The sequence below is a fragment of the Pagrus major genome, chromosome 15 (assembly GCF_040436345.1).
Source record: "Pagrus major chromosome 15, Pma_NU_1.0".
Classification (NCBI taxonomy): Eukaryota; Metazoa; Chordata; class Actinopteri; order Spariformes; family Sparidae; genus Pagrus; species Pagrus major.
The window spans coordinates 30,302,203-30,328,654 of record NC_133229.1 but is presented as its reverse complement, the minus strand read 5'-3'; the positions used below and the strand labels follow the sequence as shown (position 1 = coordinate 30,328,654).

Below are 26,452 nucleotides of genomic sequence, written 5' to 3'. Positions count from 1 at the left end.
ACTAAATGTGGTCTTTTATCTATGAAATAGGACCAGGGGTGAGAAAAAAACAAGAGGAGGAAGTTTTTTTATTTCCATTATGCACTTCAAGAAAAAAGTCGAAATGTGGAGATTAAAGTCGACCTTTGAGACGACACCGAACAAAATGCCTTGTGTAGATGAACTGGTGACACTGTTGTTCATAATCAGCTTTAGTAACAAAGACATTATCTCTCTTTTAGCTCATAAACACAGTGTAGTTGTGACAACTACACGGTGTTTATGAGCTAAAATGGACTTTCGAAGCTTTGAGGACTTTGAAGAGATTGTGCTGAAAACTGTCTGTTCAGAAGTAAAAAACACACAAGCTTGGAGGAGGTGGCTGCACCAAACTGTATTCAACTTTATTTATCGACTCTTTTCTAGAAAAAGAAACTCCCTCCTTTCATTTCTTTCTCACCACTGACCCTGATACTCTTCCGTAGATGAAAGACCACATTTAGTACAAAAAAATGTAAAACTGCCATAAAAATACTACCTATCAAGTATATGGACATTTTTTTTGTGTTTTTTCATTTAAAAAAAACCAGTAGCATCATGTAAACAAACTGGTATTTAAAGGGTTAAAATCCTGAAAATGAATGAATATTTGATGGTTATTATCAGGAATGATGTTGGTTGAAAAATGTAACACAGTGAAAGTTGAAAATATTAATATCTAGTATTTTTTTTTGGCAGTTTTTGACATGGAACATTTTTTTGCACAGAATGTGAGTATTTCTATATTTTATTAAATATTTGATCTTTTTTTATTTTTTACCAGTTGCATGAGTGTTAAGTAAAATGTAGAATACGTTACTTTTACTTGTAATGGAGTATTTTTTAAAGAATCTGGATATACATGCGGGGTTAACGGGGTCAGGAACCCCCGGGTGCAGTTGCACGCAGCGGCCACTGGGCGTCACTGCGAGTCACAACACAGACGGCGAGTTTAGAGAGGGGGCATGACGTCATTGTTGGGGTATTTTTCAAGATGGCGCTGGACTGCGGCCGGAATCCCGCCGCCGCCGCAGCAGCCAAACGCGGAGGGATTTAATTAATCCGCTGCCGTGGACGTCGACGGACGGAGATAAATACGGTTGTTTGAGACACCAGAAATGAGCGCGCTACGTCCGGCGGGTGTCAGGTAGCGCTGAAGTGTCCCCCTGGCTAAAATGGTAGCCCCTTCCTCCATGAACAACAAGACCTGCTGCTGCTGCTGCTGCGGAGGAGCTCGGCCGACCGGGCAGGACGACGCGTCGCAGGATTTTACGCCCGGGGCCGAGGCTCGCTTGGCGGACTGAGCGGTCATGGAGACGACGGGGGAGAACGGAGGGTCGTTTTCGGTCGATTTGAACGAGAACGAAGAAGAAGGAGGAGGAGGTGGAGGAGGTGGAGGAGGAGGTGGTGGAGGAGGTGGAGGAGGAGGGAAAGCGGCTCTCAAATCCTACATCGCGCTCAGAGACCACAGCTCCGGTGTCAGCGGGGGTCAGGAAGCCGGGAAGGGTCATGTTTACGTGACCGGTAACGGGAGGAGTGTAAACAGAGACGCCTCGGTACCGCCGCCCCCACACGGCGGGGGGGTTCTGTTGGACCTGCAGATCCTCCCCGGACAGTTGACTGACAGCTGCGTGATCTCGGGGGTTTGCGGGGACCACGGCGGCCTGAACGGATTCACTGAGTCACTCGGTCAGGAGGAGCCGACGATGGTGGAGCTGGAAGGAGAAGCAGGAGGAGGAGGAGGAGGAGGAGGAGGAGGAGGCCTCGCAGGGACCGCAGCCGCTTCCTGTCCAGCTGTGCTCCCGGGTCGGGTTTCGGGAGAGACAGGCCCACAGATGCGGCAGCACCCTGCGGGGGACAGCGGAGGGGAAACCCCGGATTCTGTCGACGTCGCCCCGGGAGAAGAGGCGACGGACGGCGGCGCAGTCAGCGGCTGTGCGAGGACTCCTCTCCCCGCCGCTCGGCTGCCATGCGCGGGGGAGCACCGGCTGAACTCGGCCCCGTCCGGCCCAGATGTCAACATGCCCAACGGGGACTGCTCCGGGTGCGAGGCGGACATCGGGTGCTGTCAGCCGGGAAAACGACCGTGCGACGCGGACGGTGAGGAAGTGAAAGTGGCCAACGGTGGTTTCCACATCGTGAACGCCGCCAGAGCGACACGTGACCGGCCCGGTTCGGACGGTTCCCCCGAAAACAACCATCTCGACCCGGGGGTCAGGCGGGAAAACGGGGCTGGGTCGAGGAGCCGGAGCGACTGCAGCGGGACGTCTGTCTCTCAGTGCCCGGGGGAGGTCCCGCACCTCCCGGTCCCGTCCAATGACTCCCCCACCCCGGGATCAAGTGCCAAACTGCCCTCGCCCTGCCCGTCGACCCTGTCCGGCGGCGACAGCCCGCTGTCCGAACCCAACATCCGGGAGGACGAGGAGGACTTCAGTGAGCTCGGTTTCCCCGTCAGGCCGCAGACTCTGAGGACTAACCCGAACCTGGCGGTGTCGCTCAGCTGCGACGCCACCCCGCTGTCCCCCGATGAGGACGGGGGCTTTTATTTTGGAGACGAGGGGTACATGGAGGACTTCCGGACCGTTCTGGAGGCGGGTCGCAGGCAGAGCGCTCCGGACAAGCTGCCGGACCTGACCGAGCACAGCGACGGCTCGGAACACAAGCTGATGCCAAAGAGGTTCGGCATCGCTGATTTCTTCACCAGGTAAATAAATGAGTGCTGCACACACACACACACACACACACACACACACACACACACACACACACACGTGGTGATTGTGTCAACACACAGTCCAGTGATGTGGTAAATATTAGGAAATCTCCACCTCAGGCACACAGTCAGAACCGGATTTTGGACCTGACCTCATGTCTCCAGCCACTTTCCTCCATCAGTGGTTCCTTATTATTTACAACAGAAGAAATATGTATTTTTTTCTCCATCAGTGAATAAACAAGCTGCTCTCAGAGGAAAATAAGGTCCCAGAACACTGTTTGGACCTTAGAAAGTTGGCAGGGTCCGCCACATATAAACAAAGTACAACAGTATAAACTGCGTTGTCCTTTAAAGGTCAGTTTGAGAGTCTGTTTATTTAACTGAGGATTTTAGGGAATGTAGTATTGTCATCTTGTTTGTCAATATCATCCCGATAACCACCAACATTTTCCTAAAACTTTAAAAAATGAAAACTAAAAATTGCTCTGAAACAAACTGGAATCACTTGAACTTTACATTTTGCTTGGAAACACACATTTTTATCTCATCGCAGAGAGGACACGCAATCTAAGATAAGTAATCATAAATCACGAGGTCTTCCTGCACAAGGAAAGGATAAATAAACGGTGGTAACGTCTTCTGATGTAACTGGTTTTTGCGTTCGGCCTTGGTGACGGGCCGAGGAAACTCAAAATAAATCAGAAAACACACAAATTATTTATTATTAGTTAGTGGTCTTGTATTTTCAGCTCCCACCGCCTCAACTCGTCACCTTCCATCTGGTCCGGATGTCATTAAATGAGCTGATCTCAAATTGTAACGACGATCCGGCGTTTGCTCAACAGCTGGACTGCGCCTGTGAACGTGGCGAATTGATTTTTATCTGGAGATATTTGTTGTTCGCGACGCCTTTTGAAAATAACCAGATTCATCCCCGAGAAATCTGCGTTAAATGTGTTATTTCTAATCCGTCACGCTGGAAACACAAACAAGTTTCTCATATCCAAATTTAAGAATAAGCAAATGTTTCTTTTTCTTAATATAAACCGGCAAAATTGTGCCTCCGCTCCCATATTCATTGCTTTCCAAGTCTCCAGTGACAGATACTGTGGGCTAATTCCATATTTAATACCAGTTTCTGTCATTATAAAGGGATTAAAGAGGACCTTGGCCACGCGAGACGACCTTTTGACATATATCTGTGTCTTTTCATAGCTTCTCAGCGCTGCAGTCTGGGGCCTATAGCTGTGTAATAGCTTGCATGTTAATCATGCCCCAGTTACATATATACGCAGTAAGTGATACAGCAGGGCTCAGTGAGCACTGACTCGCTGCAGCCTCTTTCCTCAGGGCTTAGCCCACATTCACTTCTCCGTCTGCTCTTCTGCTTTCTATTTCTGAAGCCAGTTCATCGCACCATTTACCCTCCGCGCCGCCGCCGTGACGCAGCAGAGATGTTGTGAACATCTGCCCGTCGTGGCGTGAAAGAGATAACATCTTCTCAGTTCCTGAAAAGGCTGATCGCGTTTTCACATCCAGTTTGAAGAACCACACTCACAGGTGGTCGCTCAAAAAATAGTATTTCATCTGATTAAAGATCTTTAGGTGTTTCCAGACGCAGCATTTACAGTATTTGATGATAAACTGTGGACAGAAAAGAGTAAACAGTTAAAAAAAAACAACATTATTCTTATATTCAATTTCTCCCAACAATAGATTATGCTAAACCAAAAGTCTAAAGTCAAAGATGTTTATGTAGTGTCTTGCAGAGATGTCTGCTGAAGATACCTCGCTAACCCGTCTTGACTCCTCATACCACTTTGTACCTCAAGTCAACAGAATAAACTCATAAAATTCTCAAGAAAGAGGATATTTTTACAGCTTTTTTCTTTACTAAACAGAAAAACAAAACCGTAAAACACACTTCAATCAAACTGGACAGAATAACAGTCTTTGTCTTCCCACAATCGCCTCTGATAAGGCTACAGATCCCTTCAATTTCTGGCCCAACCTACATATTACACCTTTAAAACTGTGCTCGTCCCAGCCTAAATAATTTTAAAAAAGTATTTCTGATTATAACTGGAAAGATGCCCCTGCATAAAACTTTATATTTTATATTTTGGAAGTTGTTCCTCTTGCTCAAAAGACTAAAAAACCTACATTATCCAGAATGCACTGCGCCACACCGGACCGATAAACACTCGCTGATGGGTGATAGGTACTGCGAGTTTGGGAGGTGCTTGGTTGGGGCTTGGCGTCTGTTTTGAAATAGAAAAGTTATGGCGGGCCACCGGTAACAAATGATATCGTATTTGAGCTAAACAGTTACTAAAATATGTTTCTGGCTCCGGCTGCAGGCAAAATAGCGAGAAGTTTTGCACATGTAACCAAAAGCTGGTTGAAAATCTGCAAAGTTCTCGTTCGGCAGCACTGTTAGAAGAGATGTTGGCGTCAGACATCCGGTTCATTTCCCGCCCAGAAACCAGGTTTAGGATCTGTCAAAGGGTCTCTGGTGCTCAGACAGACACCAGGACGCTCGTGGAGCCTTGTCAGATAATCAGAGGAGAGACTTAGGTTGGTTGAAGAGATCAAAGCTTGCAGCCTGGAGGCAGGTCGGCTGACGACTGAAGAGCTGTTTATTCAGACCTTAGAAACTGCAGGAGGGAGAGTTCAGGCTGCTTTTACAGCCTCAGCAGCACTTATCTCTGCTGCATCCAGGCCTGGAGCCACAACAAGGTCTAACGAATACAATGATGTGAAGAAGTAAAGAACATTTGACATGCTAGTCTTTGGCTCTAACAAGGACATTTTAATAAGACAATAGCAGTCAAGTAACAGGAACTGCACCCCGACAACATTCCTGTAAAAGACAGAGGAAGTGAAAGAGGCCGAGCACTTTCTACCGTGAAGAAAACCACAGACACCGTTACAGTCCAGAGCCAGGCGGCTGTTTTTCTTTCTGCCACAGTAAAAATCCCGTCGGACTGGCAGGTGTAGGAAAACTTCTGTTTGTTAAATCTGCGTCTGTGTCGGGCCTGGTTTTGGTTTGGACGCGGGCCCTCAGCAGCTGGCTTGTGAATGCCACGGCGTCTCGGAGGAAATCCAGACGGACGGAGGAGAGGAACGGCGAGAAGAAAACAGGCCCTGCTGGAAAACCTCCACGCTGGCTGTTTGGTTTCACAGGGCTGAGGGCAGGTCAGGGAGGGTCGGCGGCAGAGGAGATCAAACCCAACAGGGAGGACCGCTGCAGCGTCAGCCTGAAGCAGCTCTACAAAACATTCACATATTCACCCGCCCTCCTGGTGGATTCATTATTTGAGACTTTCTTTTCTTTTACGAACGCCTCAAGGTCTCAAGCTTCGATTTTTCCATATGTTGAATAATGGAAAGTACAGCGCTCTCATCCTTTATTAACCGACTATCATTCCATTTTTTATGTTGTTAGCAGTGTTAGTTTTACTCAAATATTTTAAACTTTTATGATATTAGGGGCAGGAAAAATAAAGATAAGGCAATATTAGGAGTTGAGCAATTAAACATTTTTTCAGAGCCGGTACCGATCATTAGAGATCGAGAAACCGATAACAGATAGTTGGAACCAGTAAAAATATAAATCTTCAAGTACTGTTCTTGAGTATTTCCATTTTCTGCTACTTTATACTTTCCCTCCACTACATTTATTTGATAGATTTAGTTACTAGTTACTTTGCAGATTCATATTATTCAGTGTTATAGGCTGTGTGACCAATCAGATAGTGTTGTGGTTTGGGACAATGTGTGAGAGGAAGCTGCATCAGAGCCGAAGTAGCACATTTTAAAATCTGTTTATTTTATCTGCAATCTGAAAGAAAACTCACAAATACTGATAAATACTGATAATTGGAAAAATTCTGGATATCTGCCCCGATAATCTAATACGGAACCGATGCACTGGCACCAAATACGGACATTTCTCTGACAGTTTGCCCCACAAGTGTCACGGCTTCATAACTCTCTGTGGTTTAAACTTCTGTAAACTTATCTACACCGGTTACTGTTCTGCTTTCAGTCAGTGTGTGTGTGTTAGAGAGGCACAAAGCTAAAACTCTTTGCACTTTTTAGACCATGTTTCATCTCAGATCTCGGTTCATATCAAGAACTGAAACTGACACCACAATGCGGTGGATAAATTCCTGTATTTTGTAAGGTAACTTCATTTTCATCAGCACATATCAGACAACATATGAGACGATACCAATGTATCTGTGATTGGACAAAATCGGCTGGTTAATATCGGCCGACTGATTGCTGTATCGTGATACATTTTGTATTGTGAGTTGGTCTGTGATTTCCACCCCTGTATGATAAACAAACAGGTATCTCGGGCAGGGCAATATATCCATATACCAACAGTCTGAGCATTTATGAAGTGCTTTGAGGAGATTTCAAAATATCGTGTAATGAAAAATAGCCTTAAAAATATCTTCCAACTTCCAGTGCAATTTTCTGTGGTTTGGAGCGATCAGCTGTCACTGTGTGGTGTTTAAATACTCTGATGTAACCCATCAGCTGCACATCTTTCCAAATGTTATGACCAAAACACACACACACACACACACACACACACACACACACACACACACACACTCGGTTAGTAAACTAGCTCTGATCACCTCTGTGGTAAATTATTTACACTCAGACATCCTTTCCACTCCACTCTGGTAATTAGGTCAGATCCTATCACACACACCCCCCAACCCCAAACACACACACACACACACACACACACACACACACACACACACACACACACACACACACACACACACACACACTCACACTGTATCTGTTGCTCTACATCTGCTCCTCTCTCGCTTTTTTAAACAAATCAAGAGCAACAATTTAAAGCCTTTTTAAGTCTGCAGCTCGCAGGTGTGCAGGTGTTTGACACCAGGAGAACAAAAGGCTGCTTCTGATCTGAGGAACAGCTTGATGTAACCGACACGAAGCGAAAACACCCTTTTATTTTTCTCATGAATACGTATAAATAGTGACAAACTAACCTGTTGTAGCCGAGCCCTGCTAGTAAATCTCTATCTGCGTTCTGAAAAGGCTCATTCACTTCAGTTCTGTGTTTTATCATCTCCCAGATTTTCTTTGTGATCAACAGTCAGGCTCATTTGATTTAAAGAGCAGTTTAAAAAAAACAAAAACAAAACAGACTGAAGAGCTGAAAGTAACTTCTGTTTTCTGTTTCTGTTGTGTTGTTTCACTTGTTGCACAACAACCACAACAAGTGAGAAAGACGAAAAACATGCGGTTGACATTTTTCAACCAGCGTCTGCCAGAACTTAAAATGTTACGATCCGTTTCTTAATTAAAACCAGTCCGACGCCTCTCTGTGCAGCCCTCCTGTTATATAGCAGTCAGATGATCAGTTAAAGGTAACTTGTCTGTACTAAAATGTCTTAAAACAACTAGACTTTTGTCGTATATGTTGTTGAGTTGTGTGTTTACATTATCCCAAATGTGTCCAACAACGTCAGACCAGAGAAATCTGTCATTTTATTCTTTACTCCTAATTAATTTCAGACGAAACATCAGATGATTCGTCAGAGACTAAAGGAAGGGAGCCACTACGTTGTTTACTATTGTTTACTTGTGATGGAGCGTGATTTTTTTGTTATTGTTTTGATTTTGAGACCCAAAGATGTAGAAATGACATACTTGTGGGTTCAACGACGGAGCTGCAGGGATGATGGATTCTTGTAGGCTAACCCGGAAGCTAGCATCGCCCTGGTTCCCTCGACAAAATGCAGATTGAATTTTTAAATTTTGGATTATTGCATTAAGTTTATGATACTTACTTATTTTGTTCGCGTTTGTTGTTTCTTCACGGATCAACACCGGTTTTGTGATATTTGAATCGTAAATGCAATCGTCAGAAGTAAACACAAACATTAGGTTATAAACAGACGACATCACAGTCACATGTCCCCGACAACCTCTGTAGTCTCACTTAGACGCCGTTTTTAACACACGTACATCTTTTTAATTCTAACGTGGGGTATTTACTGATGTACTTTATGTTGTAGAACAAGAGCTTGTGTTAAGCACAGACCTTATTTCAGGCATCTAACCGATAACCCGTCCAAAAAAACCCGCTGACTTTCAGACGAGGCAACTGGAATTGCAAAAATATGGGGATTTTAGGATTCATTCTTGCGGCAATCATCAAATAGTTTGTTTTAATCAAAAATCCAAAGCTGCTTTGTTTACTGCGATGGAAGAAAACTAGTTCCAGATCACATGTAAGAAGCCACGTGCAGTAAAGTTTGGGTATTTTTGCTTAAAAATGACTTTAAATGACAAATGAATTATTAATATGATGAGGATTAATCATTTCAGTTCACGTCTGCTCTGCTGCTGAAACATTAAGTCACTTCATGGTTGACAATCTCCACTTTCACAAATGATAAAGCTCATTCCTGTTCATAAGAAAATACTTTTCCTAAACACATCTCGTGGCATCGAGTCGTTCATGTGTTGGGTTTTTGAGAGTCGGCGCTCGTTTCTGACACTCGACTGGATTCTCACAAACACTTCAGAGTGAAGAAACTCGAGCCTGCACGGAGGACAGGAATAATATTTGCTTGGCTGTCTACTACAGCCACAGAGTTGTGTGTGTGTGTGCGTCTCCTTTCTCAGATCCACTTCCTTTTCATAAATCCTCCAGTTCCTCTCCCTCCGCCTTCCTCCTTTCTCTTCCCACCAGCTGACCGGTTCGTTCTTCCACTGAATTGAATGTAAAAACTGTTGATTTGGCAGCTTTTCTCTGCAGCAAACTGCTGCAGCTGCACGACTGTGGTCAGAATGATGATGAGGATTAATTCACCACACATTACGTCTTCACTATTTATAACCGCACTTCTTCCCTCATTTGTTTGAGGAACTGATTTGTTTTTCTGCAGCTTTTTCAACATCATCAACGGTTCAGAGGCGAGTGGAAAAATTCTGTTGATTACAAGAATAAAACAGTTTTAACTCTGAAGCTCTTGTTTCTGTTAAACAGGCCAGTAATGCTTTATTTTATATTTGTAATCATTTCTTTATAATTGCCTTGGAAGAAGACGTGTAAATGATAGATTTCACGTCAGTATAGACAATAATATACGCCGGTCTCTGTCAAACAAAGCTGTACAACATGTTGACCAGCTGTGTAAGATGTGAGGTTTTGAGTTTTGGCCTGCAGCATGTGGAAACTTTTCTGGATGCTTGTTTCTGAAGCGACACGTTTAAGATTTTTGCTTTTATGTTTTTGATTTGCGGCCTTCCTGTGTGGAGACGGTTTCCTGCAGTGATTTTAGGTTCTGTCAAACAGGGAGAGTGAGCAACATCTCAGTTTGGATTGTGATTTAAAGCTGATTAGACTTTCAGATTTTTTACATAAACATTTGGTCGACTTCCAGAGGAGAGATGTTAAAGTTCTGAGTCATGAGAAACTGCGACGCTCTGCAGATTTATACGCCCACTTTACTGCTTCCAGCTCTCTTAACTTGAAGAATGTTAAAGATGATCAAACTTGTCCTTTTCTGTCTCTCTCTTTCTTTCAGGAGCCTGTTTTCTAGGAAATCCAAAGAGCCCAAGGCGCTGTCCCATAATGCAACAGGGTGGCGGCTGTTTAGCAAGACGGCACCCAGAGAGGGCGAGCCAACGAAAGAGCCCGTCTCCCCGTTATCCGAACAGCAGGTAGGCTCTACGGACACACACTGAAATCATCAACGTCGTTTCCAGGGTGTTCGTTAACGTTGTTGAAGGTCTGAACGGAGGAGAGAGGTTGGAGGAAGTTATGTGACTGACAGAGTTAAAAGATAAACAACCACGTTCTTTGAGAAAAGTCAGGTACAAGCCGGTGGACATGAAAACTGAAGAAAAGTGAGAAACTAAAGCGTCTTGTTTTGTCCCCAGCTGCAGTAACAAAACAAAGTATCCTGGAGTTGTTACAGCTCCTCTGATTGGCTGCTTCTCTTCAGCAGCGGTGACTGAGGCTCATGGGTATCAGGCAAATATGATGAAACAAAACTGAAAACACAAACTGGTGGTCAGATTTTAAACGTGTGGTAGCAGCAGTGAGGTCATCATCACTGTCAAAATGGCGACCCCCTGAGCTCCCTCTTCCAAAGGTTGTAGTCTGAAAAGCCAAATCGGGTGAATAGAGCAGGTCTTGGATGAGTTGATGAGTCCCGCTGTGGACTGTGGTTGAGCGTCATCCTCAGGTCAGCTTCTCATGCTGAATCATCTTGATTTTCTCCTGTAGTTGTCTCAAGAGATCAGCATTACACATGGTTACAGACTGCTGGAGAAATCTCTCAGGATCTCAGGTTTGTTGTGTTAATGTTGTGTTAAATCTGGTGCTCATCAGGCCCAGGGAGTTTTGCTTCTTTCACAATGTAAGCTTATGGGAAAAAGTCTTTTTGGGCCGCAGTGCATCATGTGACGTTGTAATTACACAGTTTGGCCAATAGAAAAACTGGCTTCAAGGCCTGGATCTCCTTCTGGGGGCTTGGTGGGGACAGGACGGGGTCATCCTCCAGACTCTTTCTGCTAGCCCATGTCTTCACCGTGATGTTAAAAGGGACGTCCTCCCCAAGTGTTGTCACCACGTCCCCGTCGACCTCCTGGGGTGATAAACCCTTGAGTCAGAGGTGGAGGACGACTGCACTCAAGACGGTGTTGTTTTTTATGTCCTCAGACAGAGATGACTAACAGAAAAACCACAGAAGTTATTAACTTCAAACTTTCTGCATAATCCCTCAAAGAGCAGAGCTGAACGTGCAGCTGACGATCACTCCTCGTCGAAGAGTTCAGTCTTTTCTTTAGTGTCTTTATTGTTTAAGCATCAACAGGAGAAACTGTCAAACATTGTCTGGTTCCAGCTTCTCTGAAGAGAGGATTTGCTTCTTTTCTCTCTTTTATAAACTGAACATCTTCGTGGTTTGTTGGTCAGGACATTTAAAAGACGTCAGCTTGTGATCTCAGGATGTGTTTTTCATTTTTAAATAATGCAAATGTCTGTTGAGTAAATCACATTAGAGAACATGCTGAGTGTGTGCGGCATTTATGTTTTTTTTTTATTATAAGTTGAATATAAAATCCAGATGCTTCGCTTCAGTTCGAGCTGCTCGCTGCTCGCAAACACGTTTGATTGGTCGACCTGATGATTCATGTTCGTTAGCCTGATGCTCCAGAGGCTAATGCTGTTAGCGGGCGTCTGTTTACATACAGGAAAGAGACTGCAAAATGGATTTACTGTGTGTGTGTGTGTGTGTGTGTGTGTGTGTGTGTGTGGTCGCTAGGCAACTTCCACACACAGCCTGCAGCTGAGACGCAGATTATTACCCCCTCACACACACACACACACACAATTCACCCCTCTATCCCCCACTTGCTGCGTTGCCAGCAATGACGCACACACAGCTGTTCATCTCCTGTCATCTGGCACAGGTGGTGTCCACACACACGCACGCACGCACGCACGCACGCACGCACACACACTGCAGCAGCATCAGCAGCAGCAGCCTCCTTGTCTCTGGTTGAATTTAATTGGATGAGGTTTGATTTTTCGCATTAGGTAAACTAGTTAGGAAGCAGCTGTCACACCGAGAGATCGTCAATTCAATCGTCCTCCAGCTGAAGGTCGCGATCCCGTCTCGCTGAAGTACCCTCGAGCAAGACCCCAGATCCCTTCTGTCCTTGATCCGGCTCCGGGGTTGTCCTCCGACCTTACCGTGTAGTGTGAAGGCCGCCTGACGGCTCTGCTCGTTCTGCTCACATGATGGCAGCCAGAGTCAGATGATTCATCAGGAAAAGAGCCGACCAGATGTGGTTTGGCTTCGGTTGGTTGACACGTCAGACACAAAACTGTGGAGGAGCAGGAGGAGGAGGAGCGGGAGGAGGAGCAGGAGGAGGAGGGCGCTCTCAATTTAACCGTTTCCTTTGAATTCAGTTTGTGCAGCAACAAAACAATTAGCTGACAGGTTTAGAGGGACAACAGGGATTATAACTGACAAAATAATGATCCTGTTCTTGTGTAGTAATCCTCATTATCTGTTTTCACACTTTTTGCAACACCTCTACTTACATCTGCTTCAGTTTCTGCCCTACATGCAACACTGTGCAGCCAAAAAATGACAATTCAGTACATTTCAACAACTGAAGCAGCTGGGACTTGTTTTAAAACGGAAAAAACAACCCGGAAAGCATCAAACGGCTCCACACAGCTCGTCTGCATCCAAGTCTGAGTTTGAGCGCTAATGCTAACACTTTTATCTCAGCAGCCACAGTGAAGATTTCAGCTTAAAAACGGGCTTAAATAATGTCTTTTCAATTCAATTTAAAATCCCTGGGCTTCTGGAGCCATTTCATGTCTTCTTTGGTCGTTTTTTTTTGTTTTTGTTTTGCTGTGAAGCTCAAGAAATGTCCACTTTCTGGCTTTCCATCGTCATGAGTAGATAACGACTGATTCCTCTCATTTTTGGATGAACTGTTTCTTTTATGAAGTGATTTTTAAAGAAGAGCTCTTCAGGCGGGTCGCTCCAAAGCTGAGAGGCCCTGATGACAAAAGCTCGGTCACCTTTTAGATTTAGATTTCAGAACAGTCAGAAAAATCCCCACCTGAGGTTCTTTGACTGCAAACGGACTCGTAGGGGATCAACTTGAGCTGGACATCTTAAAAACGGTTCTCAACCGACCAGGGAACTGTGTCGACTGTAAACTGTGAAATCTTTACAGTATTTTCACTGACACTCTGTCAATGATACACAGCAGCTTTCACGGTGCAGAAATCACTGGATCGGTCACATGATTTCACACATATGACTTTGAGTTCATGTTGAAAGTGATGACAGAGCAGCTGAGCCGGTCGGTTCTCCGGCTTCAGTCGGAGGAGGAACTCCCTCTGCTGGCGGTGAGGCTCAGAAACCAGTTTATAAAAGGCTTGTTGTCTTTGACCCACAGCTGCCCCGCTCCTGTGAATGAACTATTTATTGTGCAGGCTACACACACACACACACACACACACACACACAAACAAACACTTAATGGCTTCGACCGTTAGCCCTCAAATATATCACATAAATACACAAATAAATGTTGATTCATAACATTTTATGATGAACACATAAACAAATCTCACACCACTTACATGCTTGGTAGCTGCTGGTGCATGTGAAAGTGACACACACACACACACACACACACACAATCACCCACAGAAAGAGATTTATTCAGACTCAGTGATTCAACGTCTTCTCTCTGCGCTGCAGCTGATGAACAATTGCTCTGTTGTTTAAGTGTGTGTGTGTGTGTGTGTGTGTTGACCTGTTGTATAGCTGTGTGCAGATTGTGGTTAAGTCTGACATCTCTGCTGTTTGTACTTACATCAGACAAATCAAACATTTTGTGACAAAGATACGTCTGAGTGAACTTACTGCCGCTGTCAACGCTGCAGTAAGTTCACTCAGACGTATCTATGTATATTGTATTTTATACATAAAGTATAAAAAGATTTAAAGAGTTAAAAGTTATTTGAATTTTGAATAATCTCCAATAACTACAAAACACAAAACAAAAATATATTAAAGTTCCCTCTGGGGATTTTTTCCATTAGCAAATGATTTTTTAACCAGGGACGGACTGATTATCGGCATCTGAGATTTTTCTGTCTGATTGCAGATAAAATAAACTGATTTAAAAATGTACTTCTTTGGTAACATGTCACAATTAATATCTTTAATGGGCCGTGGACCAGTACTTGGGTCGTTCAGTACTGAGCCACAAAAACCCAGTAGGAAATAAGATTGTAAGATGCAATTGCCATTTATGTTCTGCGTTGTGTTTTGTTATTTATTGTCCTGGAAATGTCAAACTTTTTATTAAATGTCAAATGTCTGGTCCGTGTTGGGAATCTGCAAAATAACTGTAACTTAATTTATCACATAAATGTCTCAGAGAAGGAAAAGAAATTGTTCTTTATTCAATCACCATTTGTTCTAAATTTTGACACAAGATTTTCATTTTTACTGTGAATGTACATCAGTTTTAACCATCGACTTGATTAATGTTCGATACAAAATCAGAGTTGGCTCCAGCTCTCTGTAACAGCCTCTGTCTCTGTCTCGTGTCCTCAGGTGGAGGAGGACGAGGACGAGGAGAAGGACTGCGATGTGTCCTCGTGTTCCCAGCTCCCCTCGGCTGCAGGGAGGAGGAAGAACCTGGAGTTTGAGCCTCTGTCCACCACAGCTCTCATCCTGGAGGACCGGCCGGCGTGAGTACCAGTCAGACACATGTGGATCTCATATTTAACTCAGGAGGAGCTGCAGGATGAAGACGAATCATTGCCACACACACAGCTGCGTTAACAAGGACAATATTTCTTCAGTCTGATTGAACATACTCTGATTAGAGATCCAACTTCACTGTTTACACGCCTCAAGCATTTAATCAGAATTTAACTGTTTTGACGAGCCCGCGGTGAAGCGTCTCTGGTCGATACACTTTACACGTTCGTGTTTGTTAAGTAACGTTAGCTAATGTTGTGACGTAATGCTGCTGATCTCTTGAGAAGGATCACGAGCCTCAGACGAGTTATCCTCAAACATCACATTCACACCGAAGTAAGTCACGTTCACCACCCGTCGCTCATTTTGACTTTCAGACTTGTAACGTCCGCAGGCCGCCATCAAAGTCCTCCAGTGGTTCTAGATTCTGGTTTCTGGCTTCTACTTTATGTCTCGAGCCTTTCCACAATCTTTAACTCCTTTAAGACCTCCAACAAATACGTTTTATCGGCCACAGACCCGTTTTGTTTTGCTCCAATGTCACCTGTGTTGTAACCCCCACGTGGGGCGAACATTCGCAAATCAAATCAGTTTTATTTTTAACGCTTCAGTGGGCTTTACAGTCTGTACAGTGAGCGACATCCTCTTGCCATATCAGAAAAACATATTTTATTCCAACCTGAGAGAAACAATACGAATAAATGCCATTTTCCTATTTATCAGAGTATCAGAGGTTTACACCATCCCCTCTCCATATGATTTAAAAGTTAATTCAGATCAGCCTCTTCCAGATGAGGTGTTTACATGAGGCTGAATACCTGACAGGAAGTGCTGACTGTCAGTCTCTCTGTGTCCTTCAGGAACCTTCCTGCCAAATCACTGGAGGAAACCCAGAGACACAAAATGGAGTACGAGGAGATGGTGGCAGGAGCCAAGAGGAGAGGTACACACACACGCACACACACACACACACACACACACACACACACACACCAGATTGGCTCAGACAGCAGTACGGTGGCCAGCAGGGACAAACCTCTCTAAATCTCTCTCTCTCTCCCCTCAGAGGTGAAGGAAGCGCAGAGGAAGAAGCGTCAGATGAAGGAGAGACACAAACAGGAGGACATCATCTCCAATGCCATGGTCATCTGGAACACCGAGATCCTGCCGCACTGGGACACCATGTACGTCTCCACGTCTGTGTGTGTGTGTGTGTGTGTGTGTGTGTGTGTTGTACACACTCTGTAAGTGCTTGTGAGCTTGTTTATGTAACTCATTGTGTGTCTGTATGTGTGTAGGAAGGGAACGAGGCGGGTCAGGGAGCTCTGGTGGCAGGGACTTCCTCCCAGTGTCAGGGGACGAGTGTGGAGCCTCGCCATCGGCAACGAGCTCAACATCACGCCAGGTACAGACTGATGCACACACAATTTCATCTTTAACTTGTGTGTTTTTTTCTATTTTTTGGCAAATTAATTACACTCAAAATACAAGTTACGGAGGCGGGTGCAACCAGCGTTAAGGTGCATAACCGCGACCTGCGATGAAACAATACGAACGGAAAGAAAACTGAACATTTCCTTCAGCTGCAGCTTCACAGTAACAAGCATTTAACTGGAAAAACAGGAGAATCCCACATACACAGTCCTGCTGCACCAGATGTAGATTAATCCGCCGCTGAAAATAGTCCCCAACAAATTCACTCCTTTACAGAACCAATGGGCTTTGTGCTGAGAGCCACAGACAGGAAGTCAGAAGGTTTTTGTGACAAACTTAAAGTTGTTGGTTTTGACAAAAAAAACAACAAAACAAGCCAGAAAAAAAAGAAAAGAAGCAGGTTTACATTTAAATATTTGGATGATTCAGGAATAAAAACTTTACACACTGCTGCCCTCACAGCTGTATGACACTCTACAAGTCAACTATCGAAGTTAAGACCTGATTTACGTTTGTTTTTCAGCAGTAAAACACACCAGCTGTAAGAGTTAACACTTCTGATCTCTTTGTGTTTCTCGTTGTGCAGAGCTGTATGAGATCTTCCTGTCCAGAGCCAAGGAGAAGTGGAGGAGTTACAGTGAAACCAGTTCGGTCAACGACAGCGAGAGCGGTACGACGCAGCACCAGTCCGACCTCTGACATCACTCAACATTCAGGTCGAAACTAAAAATAACATGTCGAGTTTTTTTCTCTTTCTCTCGTGTGTTTTCTGGTAGAAGGGGCGTCTCTGGCTGACAGAGAGTCCAGTCTGGACCTCATCAAACTGGACATTTCCAGAACCTTCCCCTCGCTCTTCATCTTCCAGAAGGTAACACATCTCAGGAAGGAGCGTGTTAATCATCAGTCATTTCCAGATCCTTCTCTTTTCATCTCTAGTTTTATCTTCGTCTTCCTCCACTGGTTTTCTTTTTAACTTTGTATGAATCTGCTCTTCACACATCCTCATCTCTTCCTCCGTCCGTCTGTCTGTTGATCTCATCGCTCTCTCGTCTCTCTGCAGGGCGGACCGTACCACGACCTCCTCCACAGTGTTTTAGGAGCGTACACCTGTTACAGACCTGACATCGGCTACGTGAGTTCACTTTTTCTTCCACAGTGGAAAAAAAACCTGACAACAATTAAAGTTTAGTTGCTTACAGACAGAATTAATTATCCTATTTGTAAAAAAAAAAAAAAAAAAAAGGTTTGAGTCCCAGTTCAATCCCAAAGCATCAGTTTTTGACGAGTTGGGAATGAGACTCAAAAATAAAGTTTTCTTACGCGTAGGTCTTTTAAGTGAAGTGGTTTCAATAGTCGTGTGGATACATTACCTGTGAATGTTGTTTTTTCATTTGAACAAATAAAGACAAAATTTAAAAATGTTACCTGAACACAAGCAGGAACACTTAAATCAAATAGTATAAAAATAAATCTGCAAGTTTTACATTAAATAAGTCATCAAGATCATTATTCTGACGAGGCATTTGATCCACGCTTAACAAAGGTTATTGTATTGGGGGACTGAAATATAAATAAATAATATTAAGTCGCTCAATATATAATTTAATATGCCATTAAATGCATCAGCATTCATATTAAATATAAATGAAGGCATTGATTAATATTGATACAGACATTTAAAAGAAAATACAGAAATGTAAATGTGGTAAAAATGCAAATAAAAAAAATGTGAAAATATACAAAAATAAAGACATAAGAAATAATATAATGTGAGGATATAAATACATTTAAAAAGGAATAAATAAAATAGAAAATTAAGCAGGAAAGTCACATTTAATACATTAATTAATGCCAACATTGTTTTTATAATGGTATATTAATTGATTAATTGATATTTACCAAGCTATAAATGTATTTCTATTTAAGTACGGCAAGGAATAAATTAAAATAAGTCAAACTGAGAGAAGTTTAATTACTCAATTGTAAATCTTTAAAAAAAGAAAGCGGTCTCACTCAGAAGCAGCACGTGACAGATGTGCGTCTTTATAACTGTACTCGGGTGTATTTGTGAGCAGGATAATTAAAACTCTACTGGAGATCGTGTCGATACTTTAAAGCTAAACGTCGTCAGGTAAAGAGACGCTACAGAAACACACACACAGTCCGTCTCTGTTGCTGATCTGGAGTCTGTGTTTGTGGTGTGTTCAGGTGCAGGGCATGTCCTTCATCGCCGCTGTGCTCATCCTCAACCTGGAGGAGGCCGACGCCTTCATCACCTTCGCCAACCTGCTCAATAAACCCTGTCAGATGGCCTTCTTCAGAGTCGACCACGAGCTGGTAACACACGCACACACACACGCACACACACACACACACACACACACACACACACACACACACACACACACACACACACACACAATAACTGTCGTGTGACTGTGTGTTTGCTCTCGTCACTCTGACCTCCTTCCTCTCCTCTTTCTTCTCTCCGTCGGTCAGATGTTGAAGTATTTCGCAGCCTTTGAGGTTTTCTTTGAGGAGAATCTTCCTCGTCTCTTCAGCCACTTCCAGACCAACAACCTGACCCCTGACCTCTATCTCATCGACTGGTGAGTCATTAAACACTCGATCTCTAGTGTTTGGTCTAAAGTGCACAGTGCGGGTGCGTTCAGGGCGAGTTCACCTCCCCTTCGCTTGTTAAACGACACATTATCTGGCTGCAAAGAGTTTATTAGACTGTGTTGTGGGCTGTAGTTTATTGAAGAATCGCACACAATCATAAATACATAATTTAAAGAAACAGCTGAACGTCCTCAGTCTCTTCCTCTCTCCGAATAGTTCCCAGCGATTATCTGATTGTGTTTTTAGCTTGATGATTATCGTGTTAAAGCATATTTTAAAGTCACTAACATGACTTATAAAGTACTAACTCTCTGTGATAATCAGATGATGAAGTCTCGTGTACTGGATTTGTAAAGTAAGCACTGATTTTAAGAGCCGATACCTGCAAACATTCAGGTGTGAGACAGAGATTTTCTGCGGTAGAAGTCACCAGTCGGAGGCACAGCGGCAGTAGAAAGTGTGGGCAGTCTGAAAACCTGAACACATCACAATGATGGGATGTAACGCCACCAAATATCACAATATCAGGGCGTCACGTGACACATTGCTGCTGTAAGATATAAATATATAAATAAATATATAAAAACAGATGAGAGGTTGCAGCTCTGCTCTTCCTCCTTATCAGTTTTGGCAGCGCCTTTCCTGCTGCACTGCTCAGATTACGATGCAGCACCATGTCAGGCACACTACATCGGTGTAATGCCACAAACACAGTCACAGATGACAGAGTTGACGATGTTTAGATCAGCTGGCGTCTCTTCAACATCCTCAATCGGGCCCTTTGCTCATTTTGTTAGTAGACTAATTAGCTCCTAACTACGGAAGCCCTAAACGGTCACGGGTCAACATGTTATTTCCTCCGTTTTCTCATGACAGAGAGTAAAATTTTATTTGTTTTCTCGAGATCACAAGTTATTTATGTCGTTGTCATTATCACGGAATAACAAAGATAATTTTCTTGAGATCTCGAGTAGACGAACTTTGTTTAAATAGTAATAAAATGTTTGAACCCCGGCTGTTCTGAAAAAATCAGAAGCTTTTTCTATTTAATTTTGAGAATGAGAGTCTTGTTTCTGATACGTTTCCATGTTTCTGTCCGTCTCGGTCCAGGATCTTCACTCTGTACAGTAAGTCCCTCCCTCTGGACGTGGCGTGTCGGGTGTGGGACGTCTTCTGTCGTGACGGCGAGGAGAGTTTGTTTCGGACCGGGCTGGGCATCCTGCGTCTCTTCGAGGACATCCTGCTCCAGATGGACTTCATCCACATCGCTCAGTTCCTCACCCGCCTGCCGGAGGACCTGCAGCCGCACACGCTCTTCAGCGCCATGGCCAACACACACATGATCAGCAGGAACCGCCGCTGGGCTCAGGTCAGTGTCGCACTCAGAGCTCACAGCAACAACACAACAAGTGTAGTGTTGTCACAAGATGGCGCTGTAGGCCGTTTTACACACGGCTGATAATGTAGCAGAAGATGTAGAGGTCAGAGACAAAAACCCAAAAACAGCAGCCTTGGTCATCTGTGAGGAAATGTGAAGTTTAATCTGGGAACAGGAACCAGGAAGAACATGTTTCTTCTTCTACTCCTCCTCCTCTTCTTCTTCTATTTCTTCTCTGTTGTCTCCTCATCTTCTTCTTCTTCTCCTCTTCCTCCTCCTCCTCCTTCACCTCCCTCTTCCTCCCCCCTGCTCCTTCACCTCCTCCTCTAATACAACCCTTGACTATCTATGTGTATAAAGACTTGATAGAAAGGCAGCTGCTGTGTGTGTTTCTGTGATATTCTCAGTCACAAACATTATGATTGATTATTTAAACTAACTGTTAAACTATTAAAATCTTTTAACGCTTCGTTCTCTCTCTGTTTTCTCTCTCAGGTGTTTTCTGCGTTGATGAAGGACGGAACTAAAGAGACGGACAAAAACACCAGCCCGGCTTTGAGAAGCTAACACTAGCTAACCACGACGCTAACGCCAACTGTTTTCAAACTCAAACCCAGCCACGAACGTCGGAGGTACACGTCAGAGCTAGCATCAGAGGCTTGAAGCTACGTAGCCTGAAGCTAAACTCTGAGCTACGAAGCTTGAAGCGAACACGAGCCGACCGCGGAAGAAGAAGGAAGCGGCTCCGAGTGGGAAAACCAAAGTGGTTGGTTCACTCTAAACTTCGACAGCCTTCGTCAGTATTTCACTTTGGAGGAGCGACTGGTTGTTTGGCAGCAGTGTCACGATGTTACCAGCCGACAAAAGCTGGAAATTAAAAGAGACTTTCAGATGTTATGTGTTATTTCCCGGCCGACTCGGCCTCCACGTTGGGACGCACACACCACTAACAGCGAGCGTTACGCCCTGTGTAATTCTCAAAGACTTCATTCTAATTTTCGGTGCTAATGATTTTCTAAAGGCTTCAAAAATGACCTTTAATTATTTAACAAAAGGTCCTTGTGGTTTTGACTTCACACTATAATTGATTTGCTGCATTTTTGAGCTTGAACCAGGCGTCTGGATCTAGAAATGACGGGAATCTGCAGTAGCATGGCTGACGCTAATATCCTGAGACATTAGCCTCCAACTTTAACCTCCGAGCTTCGTCATATTTTCACATGTAGGCAAAAAAAAAACGGTTTGGAAATGAAACAGGAGACGAGAAAGCTTGGGGGGTAATGAATTCATCATTCTGTACGACGTAGTCTTTCTAATTATTAATCAGATAATCTCATCAGTGATCCTAATTAAGCAGACTGTGACTAAATATGTTGTGATTTTTATGTTTTTACAGGAAATTAATTATTCCACAGTCTTTTCTACACGTGTTAGATAATTTAAAATGTAATCCTGACATAAAAATCAAACTTTGTGTCACTGTTGGTGTTAAACCAGATGTTTTACAGTAAAAAACATCTGGTAAAGATTCGGGTCTGTTCTGGATTCACATCCAAAAGGAGCTTTCGGGTCAGAATAATCCTTAAAAATCTTTGCGAGCCCACGGCAGTGTCGGGCCACGGCAGTTTTCAGTCAGCGTTTTAAGGGATCCAGAATAACCTGAAGAGCACTTTATAACGCAGCACCAACAACACTGGCTTTAAGAGGTGCGAAACACTTTCAGATGAATTAACGGGGCATTAAGAGACTAATCGTTTCATGTCGGTGATTAGAGGGAATGTAAACGAGACGACCATTCAGAGCAGAATACATAGAAACATGTAGGCGACACATCACGTGAATACTGGAGTAATTATTCTTGGCTTGGCTTTTAGCTTTTTACTAGTTTTGGCTTGAAGAGAATGACGCTTTTTATTCCGTGCAGCAGAAAAAATGTTCTCACTCCTTTTTTCCATCGTCTGTGAAAATGCGTAAAGAAATCAGCAACCGACTGGAAGATTTTACAGACGAGGAACTGAAGCTGAAATTTGTAGTATTTTTTACTTCACTGCCCCGGGAGATTCTGAGATCTTATGTACTTTATTTTTAACCGCACACGCCAGAACTTTTTTTGCTCTTGAACGTCAGATTGTAACTAAACTCTTCCCAACTTTCCTCCGTTGTTGTAAGTTTCTGCTGCTGCTGTCAAACTGCTGCTGTTGAACTGCAGACACGTGACTCAAACTCAAACTGTTAATCAATTAGTTAACCAGCAGCTATTTTGATAATTGTTTGATCGTGACTCAATCATTCTCTGAATGCTTTTATTTATATTTTAAATTAAATTTTGGTTCGACCAATCAAGATGTCTCCAGATATCACTGCGGACTGCTAGACTGTAAATCGATCAGGGCTGCAACAAACGATTATTGTCATTATTCGATTTGTCTTTTAATTTTAAGATCACAAAACGATTCAAATTTGGATTGAAAAATGTTTTTTTAAGACACTGCTGGCTGTGCTGTTGACAACAGATGGTTTCATGTCCTGACAGCTGTCAGTTAGAGATTCAGATTCTTGCCAACAAAATAAACTCAGTTAAAAAATGTGCTACTTACTTATGCAGCATCCTCAGTGTCCCGCCAACAACAACGTCTGATTGGTAACGTCACAGTTAATATAATCAGTAAATAATATGAATCTGAAAAGTAACTGTAACTAAATTTATCAAATAAATGAAGTAGAGAGGAAGTACAAAGCAGAAGAAAATGGAAATACTCAAGTAAAGTAGCTCAAAATTACAGTACGTGAGTAAAATGTACTCAAAAAGATTTTTATTTTTACTGCGATTAAATGTCAGTTATCGGTCTCCTTGATTTCTAATAATTGATTTCAATGATCAAAATTGAAAACCAATGATTTTTTTGGATTTAAAATCAGTTGTGACGACTCTGTTATCGGTTAATGTGCGGATTGTTTTCTTGACTAATCATCGGCTCTGAAAAATGTCAGAAAATCGTTCGACAAACAAACTATTGTTGTTTAAAAACCTGCAAATATTCACATTTGAGAGGTTAGAAACTGCTTAAAAATCATTTGACTGATTGCAGAATAATTGTTTTTAGTCACTTAACAGAAAATGAATCCATCATGTGAGAAAATATTCTGCAGATTATTGAAAATGAAAATAGTTGCAGCCCTGTTTAAGTAGCGGAGCGTTGACCCAACACTCCGACTGAACACTGGAGATGTTTATCTTCACTATAAGTTCTCGTCTGGCTCGACTGACTCCGTCTGAATCTTTATAACGGTGTAGAGACGGTTCGTCGCCCCGTCAGGTCTCACGGCCTGTTGAAGTGCTTTACATCACCTCCGTCTCCGCTCTGTCACTTTGTGTTGAACACTCCTCTGATTAACACTCATTATAAATGTACCCTTCACCTCCCATTTCATCCCTACCTCTAGACACACACACACACACACACACACACACACACACTACTAATGATGAATACTTTCCACTCACCCACCAGCGAATGAGCGGGCCTTAAAAACATTGGACCAAGCAGCCACGTGTTTGTAGTGTTGTCACCGTGTGAACGACCGTGTTGAACGCAGCTTTTTTTAAAAGTGGAAAACTCACCGGAGACAACGAGGAAACCTGCAGGAAGAGAGAGGAAGAGGTTAAAAGTTATTGTTGCCATTTTCCATTTTCCTTACCACGATCATCACCCTGCTCTTTTATTACTTTCAATGCTGTCAAACTACTTAAAAAACATTATTTTATTTTAAACAAACCGTCACGCATGGTAAAGAAGAGCAACAAGACACAGAGTGATTCCTGTGTCACTGCTGTTGTTCAGAGTGTCATCGTGGAAATGTAATGTATAATACTCGAAGAAGAACGAAGAGTTTGATATTCAGGGTCAGAATGATTGACGAGGAAGAAGAGTTTAAAGGAACAGCAGAGCTTTTCCTCCAGGTTTCTTCTTCTCTGGCGAGTTTTCCTGCAATCGTACCAGTGTTACACCAAATGACTCCATAGATAAAGGGTTTGTTGTTGTACATCAACCAAGTAGAAGCCGGTATCAGTGTTGTTTTTTTGGAAACATGTTTGTGTTGATGTGCGTGCGAACCGCCAAACGCTGCGATCACTGAATCACTCAGACAGCAGCTTTAGATTCACTGGAGGAGACGCAGACAAACACTTTAAACTTTAAAACACAGCCTTGTGATGTTTCTCAGCTAATCAGGAAGTTAACTGAGGAGGTGTTTTCAAAATAAAACACCACCAGAGTTTTAGTTCAGCAGGTGAAACACCTCCAGTGGATCTGAACACTTCTGTTTGCTTGATGATGAATCAGAGCGAAGAGAAAAGAAATTAGCACTTTGTGAACATGACATTTCTGTTTTTAATATTATTTAATTTACACTAATTACAGAGTTCAGTGACACTCAATAATGAATTTGTAGTAATGCAGAGAAACAGGTCTGTGAGCTGTTAATGTAATAAGTTCCCATTAAGGTAAATTTTCGTTGTTATAATGTAAAAGAACAATAACAAAATTGTGCTAATGTGACTGATGTGAGGTTGATTTTTGTATGAAAACACTTTTCAAATGTTTATTTTCAACACATCTGTGAGTTCGAGGCGACAAAAGTTGGTTGTGTTGACTAATTAACTACCAACAGCTCGGTTAGTTACAGCTTGATGGACTTTTGATGGATCCTGAGAAGATTTGTCTGATCCTAAAAAATATTCTTAACTCTTAAAGTTAACTTGAAATCAGACAAAATTGGAGTGAATCCTCAAAAACAACAATAATGTTTGATTATGTTTGAGCTGCAGGTTAAACACAATTTTCTTCACATTTTAACAGCAACACGTTCCTTTTATAAGGACAATGTGGACATTTTTAGATTGAGACTGCAGATTGTTTTGAATCAGTGCACACAACACATAATGTTTGCATGCTGCAAACCAGGAAGAAAACCTGCAAGCTATAAAGCTTTTTGGCGAATGTGTGCACCAAAATTTTTTTATCTAGTTCTTATATTTATGGTGTAAACGGTTTAGAAAACTCTAAATTGAACATCTAAGAAAAATATTTTGTAATGATTTCAGGATTTCTAGATGTCTGTATTGATCCTCGCTCATTCTGCTTCGACAAAATGAAACAAACCATCAGCTGTTGTCGATGTGTAACCTCACAGACAGACATGTTGGAGACGAATCAGGATGTTTTTTTGTGTTTCACACATGTTCACTCTGTTTGACTCGTTCATTTCAAAGATAAAAGTGCAATATGGTGTTTGTTTGGCCAGAGAAATTCAGTATAATTACCCAGAATCCTCAGCAGGTTGGTTTAACGCTCCCTCAGCTCACATCACTCCAGATTATTGATGAAATATTGCGACAGCTGCAGAGAGAAGACAGGATCAGTGTGATATTTCCCCACTTATGTTCCATGTGTTCACTGTATTTAAGTTCCAGCATCGCTCTCCAGTTGTGTTTTATACTTTCCTGTAAATTCATTTAGTTTTTTTGTTTGTTTTCTCATTTTCTCGTCGGATTTCAGTGTACAGGTTTTTTTTCATAATGCCTTACAGGTGATGTAAATAAACTGTAAAAATGTTCTTTCTTTTCATATAATGGCCACTAGTTAAATGTGTAAATAAATATCTCAGCAAACGGTTTTCTGTCTGTCCTTTAAGACTTGAAAATGGTTTCAGTTCAGGACGAGGAGAGATGTCTGATCACGTCTGCAACAAACTGCATGACAGACTGTAACCAAGCTGAAACTTATGAGTGAGCGTTAAAATGAAACAGGAAATACTTTGAACTATTGTTTTGTTTGGGCCATTCATCTATTTCCAGAGCTAGAGCTATGTAGTGAAAAAAAATCCATTTGTGAAACTGAGTGAAAAGACATTGCAGGAGAAAAAACAGTTTTTGTGAGAAATATTTTAAAATCTAAGAAAAAA

The 26,452-nt window shown here is 42.8% G+C and overlaps 1 protein-coding gene across 1 annotated transcript; it reads left to right on the top strand.

Annotated features, from left to right (window-relative positions):
- The first annotated feature begins 1,458 nt into the window (after positions 1 to 1,458).
- Positions 1,459 to 26,163, top strand: tbc1d12a (TBC1 domain family, member 12a). Its single transcript, XM_073481428.1, has 13 exons — positions 1,459 to 2,722; positions 10,330 to 10,465; positions 14,905 to 15,041; positions 15,915 to 15,997; positions 16,121 to 16,238; positions 16,353 to 16,459; positions 17,075 to 17,158; positions 17,265 to 17,356; positions 17,549 to 17,620; positions 18,697 to 18,825; positions 18,988 to 19,097; positions 20,221 to 20,479; positions 20,984 to 26,163. Exons 1-13 carry the CDS (start codon positions 1,725 to 1,727, stop codon positions 21,053 to 21,055), a joined length of 2,397 nt encoding a protein of 798 aa, XP_073337529.1. The 5' UTR covers positions 1,459 to 1,724; the 3' UTR covers positions 21,056 to 26,163.
- Positions 26,164 to 26,452: the final 289 nt, after the last annotated feature.